The 21,822-nt window shown below is 43.2% G+C and overlaps 2 protein-coding genes across 2 annotated transcripts in view; one reads left to right on the top strand and one right to left on the bottom strand.

Annotated features, from left to right (window-relative positions):
* The window catches only part of si:ch73-61d6.3 (occludin), a 38,155-nt gene extending 26,348 nt beyond the window's left edge, over positions 1-11,807 (top strand). Inside the window, exons 5-8 of the mRNA XM_021604721.3 lie at positions 4,331-4,543; positions 8,287-8,458; positions 9,078-9,119; positions 9,235-11,807. Of these exons, the coding sequence (XP_021460396.3) occupies positions 4,331-4,543; positions 8,287-8,458; positions 9,078-9,119; positions 9,235-9,336 (529 nt within the window). The 3' untranslated portion in view covers positions 9,337-11,807. The remainder of the gene's footprint in view (positions 1-4,330; positions 4,544-8,286; positions 8,459-9,077; positions 9,120-9,234) is intronic.
* Positions 11,808-16,264: 4,457 nt separating this feature from the next.
* On the bottom strand, positions 16,265-19,405 carry LOC118964689 (phospholipase A and acyltransferase 4). Its single transcript, XM_036978792.2, has 4 exons — positions 19,267-19,405; positions 18,960-19,056; positions 16,565-16,842; positions 16,265-16,463 (listed from the first exon to the last, which is right to left on the bottom strand). The coding sequence occupies exons 2-4, from the start codon at positions 19,054-19,056 to the stop codon at positions 16,359-16,361; spliced, it is 480 nt and encodes a 159-aa protein (XP_036834687.2). The 5' UTR covers positions 19,267-19,405; the 3' UTR covers positions 16,265-16,358.
* Between the last annotated feature and the right edge of the window lie 2,417 nt (positions 19,406-21,822).

Below are 21,822 nucleotides of genomic sequence, written 5' to 3'. Positions count from 1 at the left end.
ACTTCCTGTTGGAGCTTTTGTTTGTAAACAGGAAGCAGGAGAATAGAGTCATGGTCAGTTTTGCATAAAGAAGGACAAGGGAGGACCTTTTATGCATTTCTCTGGGTAGAATAAAAGTGGTCTAGAGTTTTAGCACCTCTGGTTGGTCGAAGTGAGGTAGACGTGAGGTATACGTGTTGGCAGACGTGTCGGTAGACGTGTTGGTAGACGTGTCGGTAGACGTGTTGGTAGACGTGTCGGTAGACGTGAGGTAGACCTGTCGGTAGACGTGTTGGTAGAAATGTTGGTAGACGTGTTGGTAGAAGTGAGGTAGACGTGTTGGTAGAAGTGAGGTAGACGTGAGGTAGACGTGTTGGTAGAAGTGAGGTAGACGTGTTGGTAGAAGTGAGGTAGACGTGTTGGTAGAAGTGAGGTAGACGTGTTGGTAGAAGTGAGGTAGACGTGTGGGTAGAAGTGAGGTAGACGTGTTGGTAGAAGTGAGGTAGACGTGTTGGTAGAAGTGAGGTAGACGTGTTGGTAGAAGTGAGGTAGACGTGTTGGTAGAAGTGAGGTAGACGTGTTGGTAGAAGTGAGGTAGACGTGTTGGTAGAAGTGAGGTAGACGTGTTGGTAGAAGTGAGGTAGACGTGTTGGTAGAAGTGAGGTAGATGTGAGGTAGATGTGTTGGGAGAAGTGAGGTAGACGTGTTGGTAGAAATGAGGTAGACGTGTTGGTAGACGTGTTGGTAGAAGTGTTGGTAAAAGTGAGGGAGACGTGTTGGTAGAAGTGTTGGTAAAAGTGAGGGAGACGTGTTGGTAGACACACCCCTCCCCCATTGGACTTTCCGGAGGCCGTCTTCGTCCGATCGTGCCGCTGCATGGAGAAACCACTGAGTTCTACGTACATATCAAATCTAATTTTATTTGCCACATATGGGTGTTTAGCATGTTATTGCAGGTGTAGCGAAATGCATGTAGAAATGCTTATAGTAATCCAGCGACGTTTCTGCAACACATATAATATTGCTGCTTTTCAAGTCTCCCTGATATTAGACTCGCGAGTGAAGCTCATCCATCTTATTCTCCGGTGACTGAACATTTGCCAATAGAACGGAGGGGAATGCCAGTCGATTTTCTCTTTGTTCCAGTCTCGCCAGGATGCCGGCCCGTGCCGGCCCGTCTGCCACGTCTACGCCTGCAGCGTTTTGATAGCCAATGAAACAAAGGTCCGGTATGAACAAAGGAACAGCTGAGTCAGAGTTGAAGTGGGATTTGAAGTTAAATTGAGGTTTGTAAGTGTTGATCTGATGTCCAGAAGTGCTTGGTGGTCACATGTGATAATAGTATGAACTTTTTGTACAAAAAAAAAGTCAAGATAAACACGAAAAAGTCACTAAAGTCTGTTTGGAACTCGTAGGATGTCGCGCTTCTCCGTCGGAACCATTTTTCTGTAAGGGTTGTCGTTGGTGGAAGGAGGAGAGGACCAAAGCGTGGTTAGTGTTCATCTTTTTAATAAGAAACTGAACATTTAAAAATACTAAACAACAAAGTGACAACCGAAACAGTTCTATCTGGTGCAGACACACAAACACTGAAAAATATAGAAAAACTAACATAGACTGCCCACCCCAACTCACGCCCTGATCATACTAAATAAAGACAAAACAAAGGAATAAAGGTCAGAACGTGACACTTTCTTAGAGAATATAGAACTGCGTCTTGCGCAACTCTATACAAATAAGAGAAAGTATTGTACTTCAGCTTGTAGGCTATGTGTAACTGTTAAAGTAAAATTAGGTCTGTTTGTGTGTTTACAATAACCTGCACCATTCCTTCCTCCCTTCGTAATCACTGATCTGACATAATAGGGATGGGTGTGAGACAGGCTTCCAGTAAGTAGCTTTCACCTATCCGCCGGTGATGTCAGATCATTGATAACATTCAGGAAGGACGGAAGGAACGACGCATGTTGAAAGTATACGGACAGACGCACTTCTGTCAGAGTTACACGTATCAGGTCAAGTACTTGGTCACGTGCCTGGTCAAGTGGTCTTATTTGCAAATGGGTGCACAAGACCTGGTGCTGTGCAGTAAACAATGCCTCTATCAGGCCATATGTCAAACAAAACTTACTTCATGAAGTCCAGTGCCTGGGACAGGAGGGTACTGTATCGACCGCCCTCGGAAGTATCATGGAAAGTCAACACACACATCTGTAAACTGCTCATTAAGAGTTGAGGCTCATACATATTTAGAACAGTTATTGGAACAATAATAATGGGTACATGCTTATAAATGATTATAAACAAATCAATTAGACTGAATAAGAAATATTGTAGCTCTCACCATATATCAACCCTTAGTGATGCTTTATGAACTTAGCAAAAAAACAAAAACGTCCCTTTTTCAGGAGCGTGTCTTTCAAAGATAATTCATAAAAATCCAAATAACTTCACAGATCTTCATCGTGAAGGGTTTAAACATTGTTTCCCATGCTTGTTCAAAGAACCATAAACAATTGATGAACATGCACCTGTGGAACGGTCGTTAAGACACTAACAGCTTACAGACGGTAGGCAATTAAGGTCACAGTTATGAAAACTTAGGACACTAAAGAGGCCTTTCTACTTACTCTGAAAAACACTCTGAAAAACACCAAAAGAAAGATGCCCAGGGTCCCTGCTCATCTGCGTGAACGTGCCTTAGGCATGCTGCAAGGAGGCATGAGGACTGCAGATGTGGCCAGGGCAATAAATTGCAATGTCCGTACTGTGAGACGCCTAAGACAGCGCTACAGTGAGACAGGATGGACAACTGATCGTCCCTGCAGTGGCAGACCACGTGTAATAACACCTGCACAGGATTGGTACATCCGAACATCACACCTGCGGGACAGGTACAGGATGGCAACAACAACTGCCTGAGTTACATCAGGAACGCACAATCCCTCCATCAGTGCTCAGACTGTCCGCAATAGGCTGAGAGAGGCGTGGTTTTGTCTCACCAGGGGTGATGGTCGGATTCTCGTTTATCGTCGAATGGAATGAGCGTTACACCGAGGCCTGTACTCTGGAGCGGGATCGATTTGGAGGTGGAGGGTTTGTCATGGTCTGGGGCGGTGTGTCAGCATCATCGGACTGAGTTTGTTATCATTGCAGGCAATCTCAACACTGTGCGTTACAGGGAAGATATCCTCCTCCCTCATGTGTTTCCCTTCCTGAAGGCTCAACCTGACATGACCCTCCAGCATGACAATGCCAACAGCCATTCTGCTCGTTCTGTGTGATTTCCTGCAAGACAGGAATGTCAGTGTTCTGCCGTGGCCAGCAAAGAGCCCGGATCTCAATCCCATTGAGCACGTCTGGGACCTGTTGGATCAGAGGGTGAGGGCTAGGGCCATTTCCCCCAGAAATATCCGGGAACTTGCAGGTGCCTTGGTGAAAGAGTGGGGTAACATCTCACAGCAAGAACTGGCAAATCTGGTGCCTTGAGGAGAAGATGCACTGCAGTACTTAATACAGCTGGTGGCCACACCAGATACTGACTGTTACTTTTGATTTTGACCCCCCCTTTGTTCAGGGACACAATATTCAATTTCTGTTAGTCACATGTCTTGTTCAGTTTAGGTCTCAGTTGTTGAATCTTGTTATGTTCATACAAATATTTACACATGTTAAGTTTGCTGAAAATTAAACGCAGTTGACAGTGAGAGGACGTTCCTTTTGCTGAGTTTATGTAATGTTGATTAAACTCCTAAAAAAAGTCCTGCTTTATAAACAGAGGAATGCTAGCTTCAAGACTTCCCCAACCTTGTAGACATAACCTGCTAGTTTATATTATATGGTGCTCTGCTGTAATATCATAGCCACTTCCACTGTGCCTTGAGATGAAACCTTAAATCCCTGCTAACTCAACAGTGAACTTGCTCTTCCCCTCCTTTTATTAAGGAAATCCGGAGTCTGTCTCTTCCATTTGTCCAGTGGTTTCGGTGACTTGTAATCAGTTACATTCACGTACTTCATTGTCGTTTTTCCCTTTAAGTGGATCAGAAACAATAGGAAGGTCATGGCTGATTTGTTCTTGGTTGTATGTGACAATAAACTATGGCCATGACTAAGGTCATAGAAACTAAAGTCAAAACGAAGGTCATTTTTGGTACATAGAGCAGAGGTATTCAGGTATTCACAGAGTGTTTTTGGTAGATAGAGCAGAGCTATTCAGGTATTAAGAGTGTTTTTGATAGATAGAGCAGGGGTATTCAGGTATTCAGAGTGTTTTTGGTAGATAGAGCAGAGGTATTCAGGTATTATATTCATTGTTGTGTTTATATTGAATGTTATTGTTGTGCCTTAGGTATTCGGAGCATCTGGCTATCCTTCCCTCGGACCAGCCCTCCCAGGGGGCCAGTTCCAGCCCCTCTGAGGAGGCAGGGGGGGTCAGGAAGCCCTCTGCTAACAGGGGGAAGAGGCGCCGGCGCAACCCTGAGCTGGATGAATCACAGTACGAAACAGAGTACACCACTGGAGGAGAGACTGGCAACGAACTGGACCCAGAGGAGTGGGAGAGGTGAGACACACAGGGGGGCATACACATACACATACACACGCACACATGTATTACAAGCATGACTAACTCACTTTCAATAAAAACGTCTGCTAAATGGCATATATTAGATATTATTATATCACACAAATTGGCAGGCACATTCACACGCACACACACACACACATGCGAGCGCAGGCTGGCATATTCACACACACACAAACACACGTTCACACTCACACACACCTGCAACAATGCAATGGTAGTGGGGGAGGTTAGACACACACGACAAGCACTCATACACACACACACACACACACGCACACACACAAACACTAGAGCCATATTAGTCAGAGATTTTACACACACACACAAACACTAGAGCCATATTAGTCAGAGATTTTACACACACACACACACACACACCCAGTACACGCTTTGAAGGTAAGGTGTTATCGAGAACTTGAATAACACTTTTTGGTTCCAGGTAGAACACTTTCAGTTCCAGGTAGAAAACTTTTTGGTTCCAGGTAGAACCCTTTCGGTTCCAGGTAGCAGGTAGAACCCTTTCGGTTCCAGGTAGAACCCTTTCAGTTCCAGGTAGAAACCTTTTGGGTTCCATGTAGATGGAACCCAAAAGGGTTCTTCCAGAAACCAAAAAGCGTTCTACCTGGAACCAAAAAGTGTTCTACCTGGAACGAAAGTGTTCTACCTGGAACCGAAAGTGTTCTACCTGGAACCGAAAGGGTTCTACCTGGAACTGAAAGGGTTCTACCTGGAACCAAAAAGCATTCTACCTGGAACTGAAAGGGTTCTACCTGGAACCAAAAAGTGTTCTACCTGGAACTGAAAGGGTTCTACCTGGAACCAAAAAGTGTTCTCCTACGGGGACAGCTGAAGAACCCCTTTGGAACTCTTTTTTCTAACAGTATAGCAGTCTGGGCTGGTGTTGTTTGGTCCAGTACAGTAACTAATCTCTACTGGCATGCCATTCCACATGAGGTTGTAATTGGAAATAATGAGAGAATTGGGCCAAAGGTTTAAGGTGTTGGGGGTCAGTTGTGGGTAGGTCGTTAGTGAGAGAGCTACATCCACCTCCCCTCTGCCTTTCCTCTCCTTGAGACGGAGAGGGCCCTGGTGAGAGAATTGGGATCTGAAAACCATTATTTGACTGGTGTAAAACAGAGGATATGAAGCCCTAGCTTGCTTTACAAGTGGCCAAAAAGAAAGCGGAGCTTCTCGTTGAAATATGCTGAGTGTACAGCAAGACAGAATATGACTCTAATACTGTTGATCATAGTACATTCGAGATCTATTGATCAAATACACTATATGACCAAAAGTATGTGGACATCTGCTCGTCTAACATCTCATTCCAAAATCATGGGCATTAATATGGAGTTGATCCCTCCTTTGCTGCTATAGCAGCTTCCACTCTTCTGGGAAGGCTTTCCACTAGATGTTGGAACATTGCTGAGGGGACTTACTTGCATTCAGCCAGAAGAGCATTAGTGAGGTCGGCACTGATTTTGGAGCAATTAGGTCTGGCTCATAGTCGGTGTTCCAATTCATCCCAAAAGTGTTTGATGGGGTTGAGGTCAGGGCTCTGTGCAGGCCAGTCAAGTTCTTCCACACTGGTCTCGAGTAACCATTTCTGTATTGACCTCGCTTTGTGCACGGGGTATTGTCATGCTGAAACAGGAAAGGGCCTTCCCTAAATTGTTGCCACAAAGTTGGAAGCACAGAATTGTCCAGAATGTTATTGTATGCTGTATTGTAAACATTTCCCTTCACTGGAACTAAGGGGCTTAGGCCGAACCATGAAAACAGCCCCAGACAGTTATTCTTCCTCCACCAAACTTAGCAGTTGGCACTTGGGGCAGGTAGCGTTCTCCTGGCATCCACCAAACCCAGATTTGTCCATCGGACTGCCAGATGGTGAAGAGTGATTCATCACTCCAGAGAGCGAGTTTCCACTGTTCCAGAGTCCAATGGTGTCGAGCTTTACACCACTCCAGCCATCGCTCGGCATTGCACATGGTGATCTTAGGCTTGTGTGCAGCTGCTCAGCCATGGAAACCCATTTCATGAAGCTCCCGACAAACAGTTATTGTTCTGACGTTGCTTCCAGAGGTAGTGACTGTTGCAACCAAGGACAGACGGTTTTTTACACGCTTCAGCAACCTGTGGTCCCGTTCTATTAGCCTATATGGCTGAGCTGTTGGTTCTAGATGTTTCCATTGCACAATAACAGCACTTACAATTGACTGGGGCACCTCTAGCAGGGCAGAAATGTGATGAACTGACTTGTTGGAAAGGTGGCATTCCTATGACGGTGTCACATTTAAAAGTCACTGAGCTCTTCAGTAAGTCCATTCTACTGCCAATGTTTGTCTATGGAGATTGCATGCTTGATTTTATACACCTGTCAGCAACGGGTGTGGCTGACATAGCCAAATCCACTAAGTTGAAAGGGTGTCCACATACTGTTGTGTATGTACAGTTGAAGCCGGAAGTTTACATACACTTGGGTTGGAGTCATTAAAACTTGTTTTTCAACCACTCCACAAATTTCTTGTTAACAAACTATAGTTTTGGCAAGTCGGTTAGGACATCTACTTTGCGCCTGACACAAATAATTTTTCCAACAATTGTTTACAGACAGATTATTTCACTTGCAATTCACTGTATCACAATTCCAGTGGGTCAGAAGTTTACATAAACAAAGTTGACTGTGTCTTTAAACAGCTTTGAAAATTCCAGAAAATGATAGAAGCTTCTAATAGGCTAATTGACATAATTTGAGTCAATTGGAGGTGTACCTGTGGATGTATTTCAAGGCCTACCTTCAAACCCAGTGCCTCTTTGCTTGACATCATGGGAAAATCAAAAGAATTCAGCCAAGACCTCAGAAAAATAACTGTAGACATTCACAAGTCTGGTTCATCCTTTGGAGCAATTTCCAAACGCCTGAAGTACCACCTTCATCTGTACAAACAATAGTACGCAAGTATAAACACCATGGGACCACGCAGCCGTCATACCGCTCAGGAAGGAGATGCGTTCTGTCTCCTAGAGATGAATGTACTTTGGTGCAAAAAGTACAAATCAATCCCAGAACAACAGCAAAGGCCCCTGTGAAGATGCTGGAGGAAACAGGTACAAAAGTATCTATATCCAATTATTTGGATATATTGAAGCAACATCTCAAGACATCAGTCAGGAATTTAAAGCTTCGGTCTTCCAAATGGACAATGACCCTAAGCGTACTTCCAAAATTGTGTCAAAATGGCTTAAGTACAAGGTCAAGGTATTGGAGTGGCCATCACAAAGCCCTGACCTCAATCCCGTAGAAGATGTGTGTGCAGAACTGAAGGCGTGTGCGAGCAAGGAAGCCTCCAAACCTGACTGAGTTACACCAACTCTGTCAGGAGGAATGGGCCACAATTCACCCAACTTATTGTGGGAAGCTTGTTGGAAGGCATTGCTACCAAATACTAATTGTGTATGTAAACTTCTGACCCACTTGGAATGTGATGAAAGAAATAAAAGCTGAAATAAATAATTCTCTCTACTATTATTCTGACATTTCACGTTCTTAAAATAAAGTGGTGATCCTAACTGACCTTAGACAGGAAGCACATGTCAGGAATTGTGAAAAACTGGTTTTAAATGTATGTAAACTTCTGACTTCAACGGTATAGTGTATGTGTAAACAATGTCTAACAATATTCTCTGACTGTCTATTTCTCTCTCTCTCCCTTCAGCGTCTACCCAGAGATAACGTCAGACGGCCAGCGTCAAGAGTACAAGAGGGAGTTTGATGCCGACCTGAGGGAGTACAAACATCTGTGTGCTGAGATGGATGACATCAGTGACCAGATGAACAAACTCAGCAGGCAGCTGGACACACTGGACGAGACCTCCGCCCAGTACCAGGTGAGAAACCAGAGGGAGACCAGTGGAGGCTTTTTTTATTTTAATTTTAAATGTTATGTTGTTATTTTCTGAGAGTACAGCAGGAACTGTGGAGAGAGAGACAGCCAGTAGGGTCATAGAGAGATGGTGGAGACAGACAGTAGGGTTATGGACAGAGGCTGGAGACACAGTAGAGTCATGGACAGAGGTTGGAGACAGCCAGTAGGGTCATGGACAGAGGGTGGAGACAGACAGTAGGGTCATAGACAGACAGTAGGGTCATAGACAGACAGTAGGGTCATAAGACAGACAGTAGGGTCATAAGACAGACTGTAGGGTCATAAGACAGACTGTAGGGTCATAAGACAGACTGTAGGGTCATAAGACAGACTGTAGGGTCATAAGACAGACTGTAGGGTCATAAGACAGACTGTAGGGTCATAGACAGAGGGTGGAGGTGGGGGCTACAACCCCTGTCGCCAGGGGCCATATGTGTGTCCGGATGGTGGATGGCTGGTGTCAATTTAAATAGGAGGACAAGCTCAATACTATGAGCTCTCCTTCCTTCACCAGCCTCCACTGAGATACACACTTAGAACCAGGGAGAAATAGTTCTTATTCTCCTTATTCTTTACTTTAGGTCGTGGCAGAGGAATATAATCGACTGAAAGACCTTAAGAGGGTGAGCAGACATTTCAATGAAATCTTTCTACATTATAAAGAATTAACTTTTATCACCCCATAATGGAGAATAGACGATGAAACAAATGATCTGTTTTCTCTCTGCTCCTCCCCAGACACCAGACTACCAGGCTAAGAAGCTGGAGTGTCGCAAGTTGAGACACAAACTGTTCCATATCAAACGTGTGGTCAAGGCCTACGACAAGAGCCTTTCTTAAAGCCAAGCTCTCCCTCCAACCCTATCCACCCCCTCTGTCGTCATGACAACACCACACTCCTGGACTAAGAATATGCAGAACACTAAGAATATGCAAAACACTAAGATTATGTAGAATGTTGAAAACCAAAGCTCCCTTCTTGGCATTTACACACACAGACACACACACACACACACACACACACACACACACATATATATTAATGACATGGTTATGTGATTCCTTCTGCCTCGATTAATTTCAGACCAGTTCTCTTCTCTATGTGGATTGCTTCACAGACACTATCGTACACTGCGGGGTTGAAAGACTATATTCATAATACTTCACACGTAACACACAGCCCACTAGCACTGCCATATTCCTAACTGTGCCTAGTAAGTAACATTGTTGTACATGCTTGCCTTGAAACACGGCAGTCTATTTGACTGACTGGGTGTGGTTATAAAAGGTTACTTCAATGTCGTTTCACCTGAGGTCGTCTGTGATAGAGGCATTGGGCCTTTGCTGGTTCCTGTTTGCATTGTTTTATCTCCACAGATAAGGCAGTATCGTAGAAAAGGGCAAGTCACATTGCTGAGTATGCACCAAACCTACTAGAACAAACCCGTGCTGTGTGCTTCAAGCACTCCACAAAAGAAAGCTAAAATACCCGCTGTTTTCTCTAAAAAAAGGACTGAATTCCACCATATATTATGACAGTTGGAGGACCAGCAGTATGTGAACACTCTCGGAGCTGCGTTCGTAAATAAATTCTGGTTATCTACCCGGATTTCAGAGCACTCTAGTCTTTGTGCCAGAGCGCAAATAACTGACATCAGATGAACATGACTGGTGTCAGTTAACGTCGGTAAAAAATAAAGAAAAAAAAGCGTAATTAAATTGTTGCCAGCAGCACAGTTACAGTCACCAACGCACTAGGGTGACATGAAAACAGCATAACCAGCTCTGTCAGGGCGAGTCAAGTGGTCAGAGGGAGGTGTTCTCTCGTTTGTGTCTGGAAGTAGCTAGCAAGCTAGGCAACGTTAGTTTGGGAGCTTGACTACCATTGGGAGGTCAGAACGCACGGAACAACCGTAGTCCTCGGGCCACAGCGTCCAGTGCGCTTCTCTGAACGCTCCGACGAGAGCGAAACGCTCTGAATATACGAACTGACAACACCGCACTCTGAACGTACTCTGGCATTCCAGATTGAATTTACGAACTGACACACTGACAACACCACACTCTGAACGTACTCTGGCATTCCAGATTGAATTTACGAACTGACACACTGACAACACCACACTCTGAACGTACTCTGGCATTCCAGATTGAATTTACGAACTGACACTGACAACACCACACTCTGAACGTACTCTGGCATTACAGATTGAATTTACGAATTGACACACTGACAACACCACACTCTGAACATACTCGGCCATTACAGATTGAATTTAGGAACTGACACTGTGTATTGCCATGACAACCTCAATGTTGTGTTTGAGAAAAGTCGGGCTATGTTTGCAACATTGTCAGTGAAATTACTATTGTACTGTGTCTGCAGATAATTTTCAATATCACCATCTAGACTTCTTCTAAATCTGTTGTCCATTGTGATTAACTGTATATTTTGTATATATTTTGGAGTTAAACAGGATTTAAATGGTGAAGTATTTACTAATAACACAGGATCAAGAGGAACAAAACGCTTTTGTATTTGTCCTATGCATTCTTCATTTTAGGAGCCGTCTGTCTGAATTCCTGCCACGTTCACGCGCCAGTCAGAACTAGGAAACGCTGACATTTCCCACTTGCTAACTGGTTGAACGCGCCGCGGCACGTCTGTAACTTCAACCAGTCAGCAAGTCGGACAGTTTCCTAGTTCCGATTAGTACATGAACGCAGCAATATAGTGACATTTTGGTCAATTTGTACTTACTGAAGAGACAAATGAACTGTTGTCCAGGGTGTTTTCTCAGTGGTCATTCACAATGCACTGATGCTATGCACATATTAATTAACCAATGACGGGGGCAGTATTTTATGAACAATATTTGTCTCATGTGCTCTTTAAACACTGTGGGAAGCATGCATCAATGTGGTAAATGTATCAATAAGCTCAACTCGGTTTTGATTTGATTTCTCTGCTGTGATATAATGATTACCTGTTGATTTATTATGTGTTGTTGTCACTGCTCTGCTAATACACACCTTCTGCAAGGTAATGCTTCTCAATGTCAGTTAGAAAATTATTTACAGCTATTTGGATTATTTGTTATTCATTTGTATTTTCTATGTTTGAATTGATGAGTTTTATGGAGTACAGATTTGTCTCCCCCCCTCATTTATGAGTCTTATTTTTATATGAATTTATTTCCTTTCATGTTACTGTAAAATCTCTTGTAAAAAAGGCATAATTTCTAAAACGTGTTGATTGCCATGAAAAATAATAAACTTCTGTAACTCTTTAACAACGGTAATGTAACAAATACAGTATCCAGGATCCCTTTCCTTTCTCCTACTGCCATCTAAAACTATACTGCTGGTCAAGTTACCAGCTTGTTAACCAGCTAAACATGACTGGACTAGGCTGTTTATTTTTAAACAGATATCTAGCAGCCTGTAAGTACCAGGGGAAACATTTAAGTCTAGCTCCGGTAATACAGTATATCATAGCTTTTGAATGGTTTTCTGCATGGTAAAGTCTGTCTAATCAGACATGCTCATGGTTCTCACAGGGGAGGTGCAATTAAGCGGTCGCTACCTCACTCTTCAGTGAAGAGGAAATTCAGCAACTCTTTGAGGACAGCGGGGGAGAATCTCAATTGGATTTTGTTCGACTCCTTGCAACCTCTTCTCTGTCCTCTTCTTGCCTCCTTTTGAAAGAGACTTTTTTTTATTTTTATTATCGATCAGATTTTCACAACTCATTTACCAATCACATCATGTCTTGTCTTCCGATTTTTTTTTTCTCCCCCACCTGTAAACCCTTGGTGAAGAGTGAAGACAAAGGCCCCCGATGCGTTGGTTTTATCAACTGTTATCAACTTCTACTTTCCTCAAAGAGTTGCTGAGTTACTTCTCCAGTCTCACAGGTGAGGTGAAATGATACAATGTATCCACTTTGCTGGCGATGTGTCCTGCTCAAATAGTTATACAATTATAACAACATCCGAAAGTGAACCAGAAATGAGCCAACAACTTGAACATCTCTCTTTAGTAGGAATACGGTACCCTACAGCAGTGGTTCCCAACCAGGGGTACTAGGACCTGGGGGGTACCTGACCCATCTAGAGGGGGTACTAGGACCTGGAGGTATCTGGCCTATCCAGAGGGGGTACTAGGACCTGGGGAGTACCTGACCTATCTACAGGGGGTACTAGGACCTGGAGGTATCTGGCCTATCCACAGGGGGTACTAGGACCTGGGGGGTACCTGACCTATCCAGAGGGGGTACTATGACCTGGGGGTACCTGACCTATCCAGAGGGGGTACTATGACCTGGAGGTATCTGGCCTATCCACAGGGGGTACTAGGACCTGGAGGTATCTGGCCTGTCCACAGGGGGTACTAGGACCTGGGGGTATCTGGCCTGGCCACAGGGGGTACTAGGACCTGGAGGTATCTGTCCTGTCCACAGGGGGTACTAGGACCTGGGGGTACTTAGCACAGTAACTGAAAAAGGTCTGGAACCAGTCCCCTACAGTAATGTAGTTCTTGATAAAGATCAACAGTGTAGGACTACCTCATGTTTGCCCAATAAAGGGGCTGTGCAGAGAACACAATCAGTGTTCGTCAGACACGGTCACCCTGTTTCTAGACAACTTTAATGTGTTATTTCTTACATTACTCTTCAATTTATTTTCTCAGAACGTTTCCATGTGTGTATTGTTTATTTGTATTGCTCGGTATTACTGCGCTGTTGAAGCTAGAAACAAAAGCATTTCACTGCACCTGCGATAACATCTGCAAATCTGTGTACGTGACCAATAAACTTTAATTTTGATTTGATATCAGCTCTTGTCTAATCAAGCCAGTTTTCAAGCATTCTAAGGACTTTAAGGCTTGTAATCTTCTAAATTTCCATAGATTTAACATGCTTTCATGTTTTAAAAGCCTTATCTAGAATGTTCAAACATTTTAAGTGTTAGTCCAAAATCTCGCTCATGTCTGACAGTTTGCAACAGTCCCATGCTCATGCCCCATACATCAGAAGGTAAACTGTTACTGCCCTCTGGTGGTGGTCTGAAATATTGTTATAGACCCCTTTTTGTTTTGCAAACATTGCTGCACGAGGACGATGCGCACAAGTCGGTGTCAGAACAAAGGGAGTTCTTGTAGATACCAGCAAATAAAGCCTCAATTTACATGTTGTTTATGAGTGCATTTCACACTACTTTTGGATTATAAATGGATTTTAAGGCTCGTATGAATGTCCTGCTTAATATAATATTTGTGTCATTGCAAATCAACTGCATTATACTTTAAAAAAAATAATAAACTTCAACCAGTAAAATGGCTCTTTAGCTAGCTTTTGCTACAGCCTATGTCAATGAGCGTTAGCATTCTAGCTAACAACTGTCGCATCCAAAATAGTGATTTTGCCAAGATCACAACCAAATATAATCTTAGCGATTGTTCAAGCAAGAATCAAAACATAATTGTAAGTGTATGATAACCTCAAAAAGTTATTTTATTTAGAAGTAATAACAAAGAATGGGCTATGTGTATGGGCGCAGACGGCGATGGCTTTCTTACTGCCTCCAGCAGTTTGCGCATCTGTGCGTGATGTCAAAAGGATCTATTGAACAAAGTATTTCATGATTTGGTGCTCAGGACCATGTTTCATTTTTTCTCTTCCCCCCATAGAGATCCCGTATTTACAAAATTATACTAATTGGCCAGATGGTGGCGCTATAACAAACGATTGATAAAGCACAATTTGAAAGGTTACGTCTCTAATCCCATTTGACATAAAATCATGAAATTCGGTACATTGTTCCCTCTCTTCACAAGGAACAATTTGGCCTTAGGCACCTACACCTACAAGGTCTGCAGTGATGAATTTTCCTCCATTTTGAATGTTGGGAAAAACACTTAAAATGCTACTCCTCTGGCGCCGAATGACTGATCTGCATGAAAGTTGGTGTGTGGCAACAATGGACAAAGCGCTCCCAACACACTATTTTTCAGAGGTGTACTTAAAACAACCTATTGACCAATAAACATTCACGTGGGAGTGGCCTCCACAAATGCATATAAATCAGTCAAGGATATTCGTATTGTAACAAAACTTGGCACACATGTTGCAAACCCTGTCAAAGGGGGTTGCCATAGTAATCAACTGTACATACGTTAGTCACACGCAATATTTCAGACACCACTGGCCTGATTTTGACGGAACTTGGATGAATGATGTGTCTTGCCATAGAGATCAGTCATTTACAAAATTACACTAATTGGCCCAAAGGCAGCAATGCATCATTCACGTGGGACGATGTCATCAAAAACCTGTTCTCCTACAGTCGAAGTCGGAAGTTTACATACACCTTAGCCAAATAGATTTAAACTCAGTTTTTCACAATTCCTGACATTTTTAATCCTAGTAATAATTCCCTGTTTTAGCTCAGTTAGGATCACCACTTTATTTTAAGAATATAAAATATCAGAATAAAAGCAGAGAGAATGATTTATCTCAGCTTTAATTTCTTTCATCACATTCCCAGTGGGTCAGAAGATAACATACACTCAATTAGTATTTGGTAGCATTGCCTTAATTCTTTAACTTGGGTCAAACCCCCATGCTTCACGGTTGGGATGGTGTTCTTTAGCTTGCAATCATCCCTCTTATTCCTCCAAACATAACAATGGTAATTATGGCCAAACAGTTCTAGTTTTGTTTCATCAGACCAGAGGACATTTCTCCAAAAAGTATGATCTTTGCCCCCATGTGTAGTTGCAAACTGTAGTCTGTCTTTTTTATGGTGGTTTTGGAGCAGTGGCTTCTTCCTTGCTGAGCAGCCTTTCAGGTAATGTTGATATAGGACTCGTTTTACTGTGGATATAGATACTTTTGAACATGTTTCCTCCAGCATCTTCACAGGGTCCTTTGCTGTTGCTCTGGGATTGATTTGCACTTTTCGCACCAAAGTACTTTCATCTCTAGGAGACAGAACGTGTCTCCTTGCTGAGCGGTATGACGGCTGTGTGGTCTTTTTTTTTTGTTGGAAAAACTACTTGTGTCATGCACAAAGTATTTGTCCTCACCGACTTGCCAAAACTATAGTTTGTTAACAAGAAACATGTGGAGTGGTTGAAAAACAAGTTTTATTGACTCCAACCTAAGTGTATGTAAACTTCAGACTTCAACTGTATTTTACTGTATGCATTCAAGGAACAAGCTCAGAACATTAAAGTGCAGGTTTCACAGACCCAGATTAAGTCTAGTCCTGGATTAACAATCACTTTCAATAGAGATTATCCATTAACAATGCTTTTAAATCCAGGAGGAGGTTAAATCTGGTTCCTGCAATCTGTCCCTAAATGTAAAAACGGGGCTAATAAATTGTAATAGAAAATATAACATGAATTGTATGGGAGGATTCTCCATAGATCCTGTTCCTGCAGTCAATCGCCCTCTAGTGGCCTCATGGGTGGAATGTTAATGTTTTTCATGATGTAATAACTAATAAACATCTATTTTTTAAAATTGCAGAAAGTCCATTGTTTCCATGTCAACCGGTTTGTTATATTTCAGTTTTCTGTGATGTATATAGAAAGTCTAATATTGGGATGCAACCTCAACATGGAATACATTTCAACTGTATCTGACATGGTACAGGTGTCTTCTTTTGTTAAGCCCATAACCATTTTTTAATAATATAAAGGGTGGTATATTAATTTAATATTCTGTTTGATTTGAATGAAAAATGACCACACAACCACATTGGTCTTTGAGATGGTCCTTTATTCATTAGGCAATACACAACATTTGGCATTACTGACATTCTCCATGGACTCATGAATGACCCAATAAATTATTAACTAAGTGTGCTTGCTGCAGCAGTTGTAGAAGCAGTAAAAGCAGCCAGTACACCAAGCACGCCTGCAGTACCAGTTAACACATTATTCAGGAAGTCATCGGCCTATAAGGAAAAAGACAAAGAAAAATAATAATTAAAATGGAGTGCATCTCCTCAAGCAAAGCATTCATTAGAATATTCTCTCATTATACTATCATGGCTACCTGTTTGGACTTTGATTTGCCATAACGGAGGAAAGTAACAAAATGCTCGCAGTTGTTTCCAAGGAGGTCATATTTTATTGTGCTGCCTCTCAATTTGTCCACATCCCCCATAATGACGTCAGTCGGCCTTGGTTTGTACTCGTCATCCAGGTAGTTGTTGATTTTGTAAGTATTCCCTGCTGCCACATCCTGTAATGTCTCGATTGTAACCGTGCCTTTACAGGCAACACTGCCGCTGAATGAGCTAACACTGCAGAAAGATACTCTTGAAGGTCCATCTACAAAATGGGAAGAAATAAAAAGGTGTGAGTGTGTGTGTGTGTGTGCGTGTGTGTGTGTGTGTGTGTGTGCGCGTGTGTGTGTGTTTTGCTGATGAGAGAACTAAAGAGACATAGACAGCACAGCAGATGCTGTAGCTGATTGAATACGTTCATAAACTTCTGACTATCGACCATGTTCAGATATCAGTTTTACTGTGGTGTTAGGGGCAGCAGGTAGCCTAGTGGTTAGAGCATTGGGCCAGTACTCTGCTGTTAGGGGCAGCAGGTAGCCTAGTGGTTAGAGCATTGGGCCAGTACTCTGCTGTTAGGGGCAGCAGGTAGTCTAGTGGTTAGAGCATTGGGCCAGTACTCTGCTGTTAGGGGCAGCAGGTAGCCTAGTGGTTGGAGCATTGGGCCAGTACTCTGCTGTTAGGGGCAGCAGGTAGCCTAGTGGTTAGAGCATTGGGCCAGTACTCTGCTGTTAGGGGCAGCAGGTAGCCTAGTGGTTAGAGCATTGGGCCAGTACTCTGCTGTTAGGGGCAGCAGGTAGCCTAGTGGTTAGAGCATTGGGCCAGTACTCTGCTGTTAGGGGCAGCAGGTAGCCTAGTGGTTAGAGCATTGGGCCAGTACTCTGCTGTTAGGGGCAGCAGGTAGCCTAGTGGTTAGAGCATTGGGCCAGTACTCTGCTGTTAGGGGCAGCAGGTAGCCTAGTGGTTAGAGCATTGGGCCAGTACTCTGCTGTTAGGGGCAACAGGTAGTCTAGTGGTTAGAGCATTGGGCCAGTACTCTGCTGTTAGGGGCAGCAGGTAGCCTAGTGGTTAGAGCATTGGGCCAGTACTCTGCTGTTAGGGGCAGCAGGTAGCCTAGTGGTTGGAGCATTGGGCCAGTACTCTGCTGTTAGGGGCAGCAGGTAGCCTAGTGGTTAGAGCATTGGGCCAGTACTCTGCTGTTAGGGGCAGCAGGTAGTCTAGTGGTTAGAGCATTGGGCCAGTACTCTGCTGTTAGGGGCAGCAGGTAGTCTAGTGGTTAGAGCATTGGGCCAGTACTCTGCTGTTAGGGGCAGCAGGTAGTCTAGTGGTTAGAGCATTGGGCCAGTACTCTGCTGTTAGGGGCAGCAGGTACCCTAGTGGTTAGAGCATTGGGCCAGTACTCTGCTGTTAGGGGCAGCAGGTAGTCTAGTGGTTAGAGCATTGGGCCAGTACTCTGCTGTTAGGGGCAGCAGGTAGCCTAGTGGTTAGAGCATTGGGCCAGTACTCTGCTGTTAGGGGCAGCAGGTAGTCTAGTGGTTAGAGCATTGGGCCAGTACTCTGCTGTTAGGGGCAGCAGGTAGCCTAGTGGTTAGAGCATTGGGCCAGTACTCTGCTGTTAGGGGCAGCAGGTAGTCTAGTGGTTAGAGCATTGGGCCAGTACTCTGCTGTTAGGGACAGCAGGTAGCCTAGTGGTTAGAGCATTGGGCCAGTACTCTGCTGTTAGGGGCAGCAGGTAGTCTAGTGGTTAGAGCATTGGGCCAGTACTCTGCTGTTAGGGGCAGCAGGTAGTCTAGTGGTTAGAGCATTGGGCCAGTACTCTGCTGTTAGGGGCAGCAGGTAGCCTAGTGGTTAGAGTATTGGGCCAGTACTCTGCTGTTAGGGGCAGCAGGTAGTCTAGTGGTTAGAGCATTGGGCCAGTACTCTGCTGTTAGGGGCAGCAGGTAGTCTAGTGGTTAGAGCATTGGGCCAGTACTCTGCTGTTAGGGGCAGCAGGTAGTCTAGTGGTTAGAGCATTTGGCCAGTACTCTGCTGTTAGGGGCAGCAGGTAGCCTAGTGGTTAGAGCATTGGGCCAGTACTCTGCTGTTAGGGGCAGCAGGTAGCCTAGTGGTTAGAGCATTGGGCCAGTACTCTGCTGTTAGCGGTAACAGGTAGCCTAGTGGTTGGAGCATTGGGCCAGTACTCTGCTGTTAGGGGTAGCAGGTAGCCTAGTGGTTAGAGCATTGGGCCAGTACTCTGCTGTTAGGGGTAGCAGGTAGCCGAGTGGTTGGAGCATTGGGCCAGTACTCTGCTGTTAACATTTGACTTCAGATGATGTTTACACCCTGCCCCAATTCTGGAATTCGAATATCGGCTACAACAAAAACATTTCCAGAAAAACATCATACCTGGAACTACCAAATGGATGACCTTTCCATGTCCAATGTCCAGAGCCCAGTGTTTGTATTGACCTCTGTTGATCTCAATCATGTCACCAATCTCCATCTAAGAATAAGGTGGTTAAGAAGACATGTAATTATGTAACATCCCACACACACAGTCCTGTTTTACTAACCTATTTTCTCCAACACTAATCCTAACCCTAAACCTGGTCCCCACAAGTATAGTTAAACATGTTCACACACACAAACTCCTTTTACGGAACTGTTGATTAATAGTAATTAGTATTAGTCAGAGATCAGCAACAGTACTTACTGTGGTCGGACTCCTGGTTTATATGTGAATGTTTCACTGTGGGTTGTGTCTAATGAAAAAAAAGTTTCCCTTAGATTACAAGGTCCACAACCAACATCCTGCTATTCAACTGAACTATTTGAAACCCGAGCGTTCTTGCAACTAGCTCTACCTCTGCTGAGTCTGTTGGTAAGGATATTGTGTGAAACAGAAGTATCTTCCCTCCACCAGATAGATGGACATGTGACCATCCCCAGCACACACATAAGGTGGGTAAGAAGACATTCAATTATGTAACCCCTCTCCCCCCTAAACCCTAACCCAAAGCTCAGCAACAGTACTTAAAAAAACATCGCCCTTTGATTACAAGATCCAAACTAACATCCTGTTATTCAACTTAACTCTTTGAGACCCGAGCGTTCTTGCAACTAGCTCTACCTCTGGTTTAGAATGTTTGTTTCTCAATAAAATGTTTTCTACATAATCACTACTTCAGAAAGGAAACACCTCGTACAAATATGTTTAACCATTTATTAAAGAATGAATAAGGCAAGTCTTGACTCTGCTCCTTCAGGGTAGATCACAGCAGAATGCTTTGTTTAGATATGATCAAATAGACCAGCTAAAGTCATCCTACCATTACAAGACTGTATACTATAGACCAGCTAGAGTATCCTACCATTACAAGTCTGTATACTATAGACCAGCTATACTCCTACCATTACAAGACTGTATACTATAGACCAGCTAAAGTCCTCCTACCATTACAAGTCTGTATACTATAGACCAGCTAAAGTCATCCTACCATTACAAGACTGTATACTATAGACCAGCTAAAGTCATCCTACCATTACAGACTGTATACTATAGACCAGCTGAAGTCCTCCTACCATTACAGACTGTATACTATAGACCAGCTAAAGTCATCCTACCATTACAGACTGTATACTATAGACCAGCAAAAGTCATCCTACCATTACAAGACTGTATGCTATAGACCAGCTAAAGTCATCCTACCATTACAGTCTGTATACTATAGACCAGCTAAAGTCATCCTACCATTACAAGACTGTATACTATAGACCAGCTAAAGTCATCCTACCATTACAGTCTGTATACTATAGACCAGCTGAAGTCCTCCTACCATTACAGACTGTATACTATAGACCAGCTAAAGTCATCCTACCATTACAGACTGTATACTATAGACCAGCTAAAGTCATCCTACCATTACAGACTGTACACTATAGACCAGCTAAAGTCATCCTACCATTACAGACTGTATACTATAGACCAGCTATAGTCCTACCATTACAGACTGTATACTATAGACCAGATAAAGTCATCCTACCATTACAGACGGTATACTATAGACCAGCTATAGTCCTACCATTACATACTGTATACTATAGACCAGCTATAGTCCTACCATTACAAGACTGTATACTATAGACCAGCTAAAGTCATCCTACCATTACAGACTGTATACTATAGACCAGCTAAAGTCATCCTACCATTACAGACTGTATACTATAGACCAGCTAAAGTCATCCTACCATTTCAAGACTGTATACTATAGACCAGCTAAAGTCATCCTACCATTACAAGACTGTATACAGTAGACCAGCTAAAGGTATCCTACCATTACAGACTGTACACTGTAGACCAGCTAAAGTCATCCTACCATTACAAGACTGTATACTATAGACCAGCTAAAGTCATCCTACCATTACAAGACTGTATACTATAGACCAGCTAAAGTCATCCTACCATTACAAGACTGTATACTGTAGACCAGCTAAAGTCATCCTACCATTACAAGACTGTATTCTATAGACCTGCTAAAGTCATCCTACCATTACAAGACTGTACACTATAGACCAGCTAAAGTCCTCCTACCATTACAGACTGTATACTATAGACCAGCTAAAGTCATCCTACCATTACAGACTGTATACTATAGACCAGCTAAAGTCATCCTACCATTACAAGACTGTATACTATAGACCAGCTAAAGTCATCCTACCATTACAAGACTGTATACTATAGACCAGCTAAAGTCATTTTACCATTACAGACTGTACACTATAGACCAGCTAAAGTCATCTTACCATTAAAAGACTGTATACTATAGACCAGCTAAAGTCATCCTACCATTACAAGACTGTTTACTATAGACCAGCTAAAGTCATCCTACCATTACAAGACTGTATACTATAGACCAGCTAAAGTCCAACTACCATTACAGACTGTATACTATAGACCAGCTAAAGTCATCCTTCCATTACAAGACTGTATACTATAGACCAACTAAAGTCCTCCTACCATTACAGACTGTATACTATAGACTAGCTAAAGTCATCCTACCATTACAGACTGTATACTTTAGACCAGCTAAAGTAATCCTACCATTACAGACTGTACACTATAGACCAGCTAAAATTATCCTACCATTACAAGACTGTATAATATAGACCAGCTAAAGTCATCCTACCATTACAAGACTGTATACCATAGACCAGCTAAAGTCCTCCTACCATTACAAGACTGTATACTATAGACCAGCTAAAGTCATCC

The sequence above is a fragment of the Oncorhynchus mykiss genome, chromosome 5 (genome assembly GCF_057628025.1).
Source record: "Oncorhynchus mykiss isolate SJ-2025 chromosome 5, ASM5762802v1, whole genome shotgun sequence".
NCBI classification, from domain to species: domain Eukaryota; kingdom Metazoa; phylum Chordata; class Actinopteri; order Salmoniformes; family Salmonidae; genus Oncorhynchus; species Oncorhynchus mykiss.
The sequence above is the reverse complement of the archived record's forward strand: the minus strand, read 5'-3'. Positions and strand labels throughout refer to the sequence as shown.

What these genes read in the sequence shown, in the direction of transcription:
- LOC118964689 (XM_036978792.2), bottom strand. Translation starts at nt 19,056, where the DNA reads ATGGAGATTGGTGACATGATTGAGATCAACAGAGGTCAATACAAACAC. An exon ending in CATCCATTTGGTAGTTCCAG is followed by an intron (nt 16,843 to 18,959) that starts GTATGATGTTTT and finishes CCCATTTTGTAG; the next exon opens with ATGGACCTTCAAGAGTATCT. An exon ending in GCAAATCAAAGTCCAAACAG is followed by an intron (nt 16,464 to 16,564) that starts GTAGCCATGATA and finishes TTTTCCTTATAG; the next exon opens with GCCGATGACTTCCTGAATAA.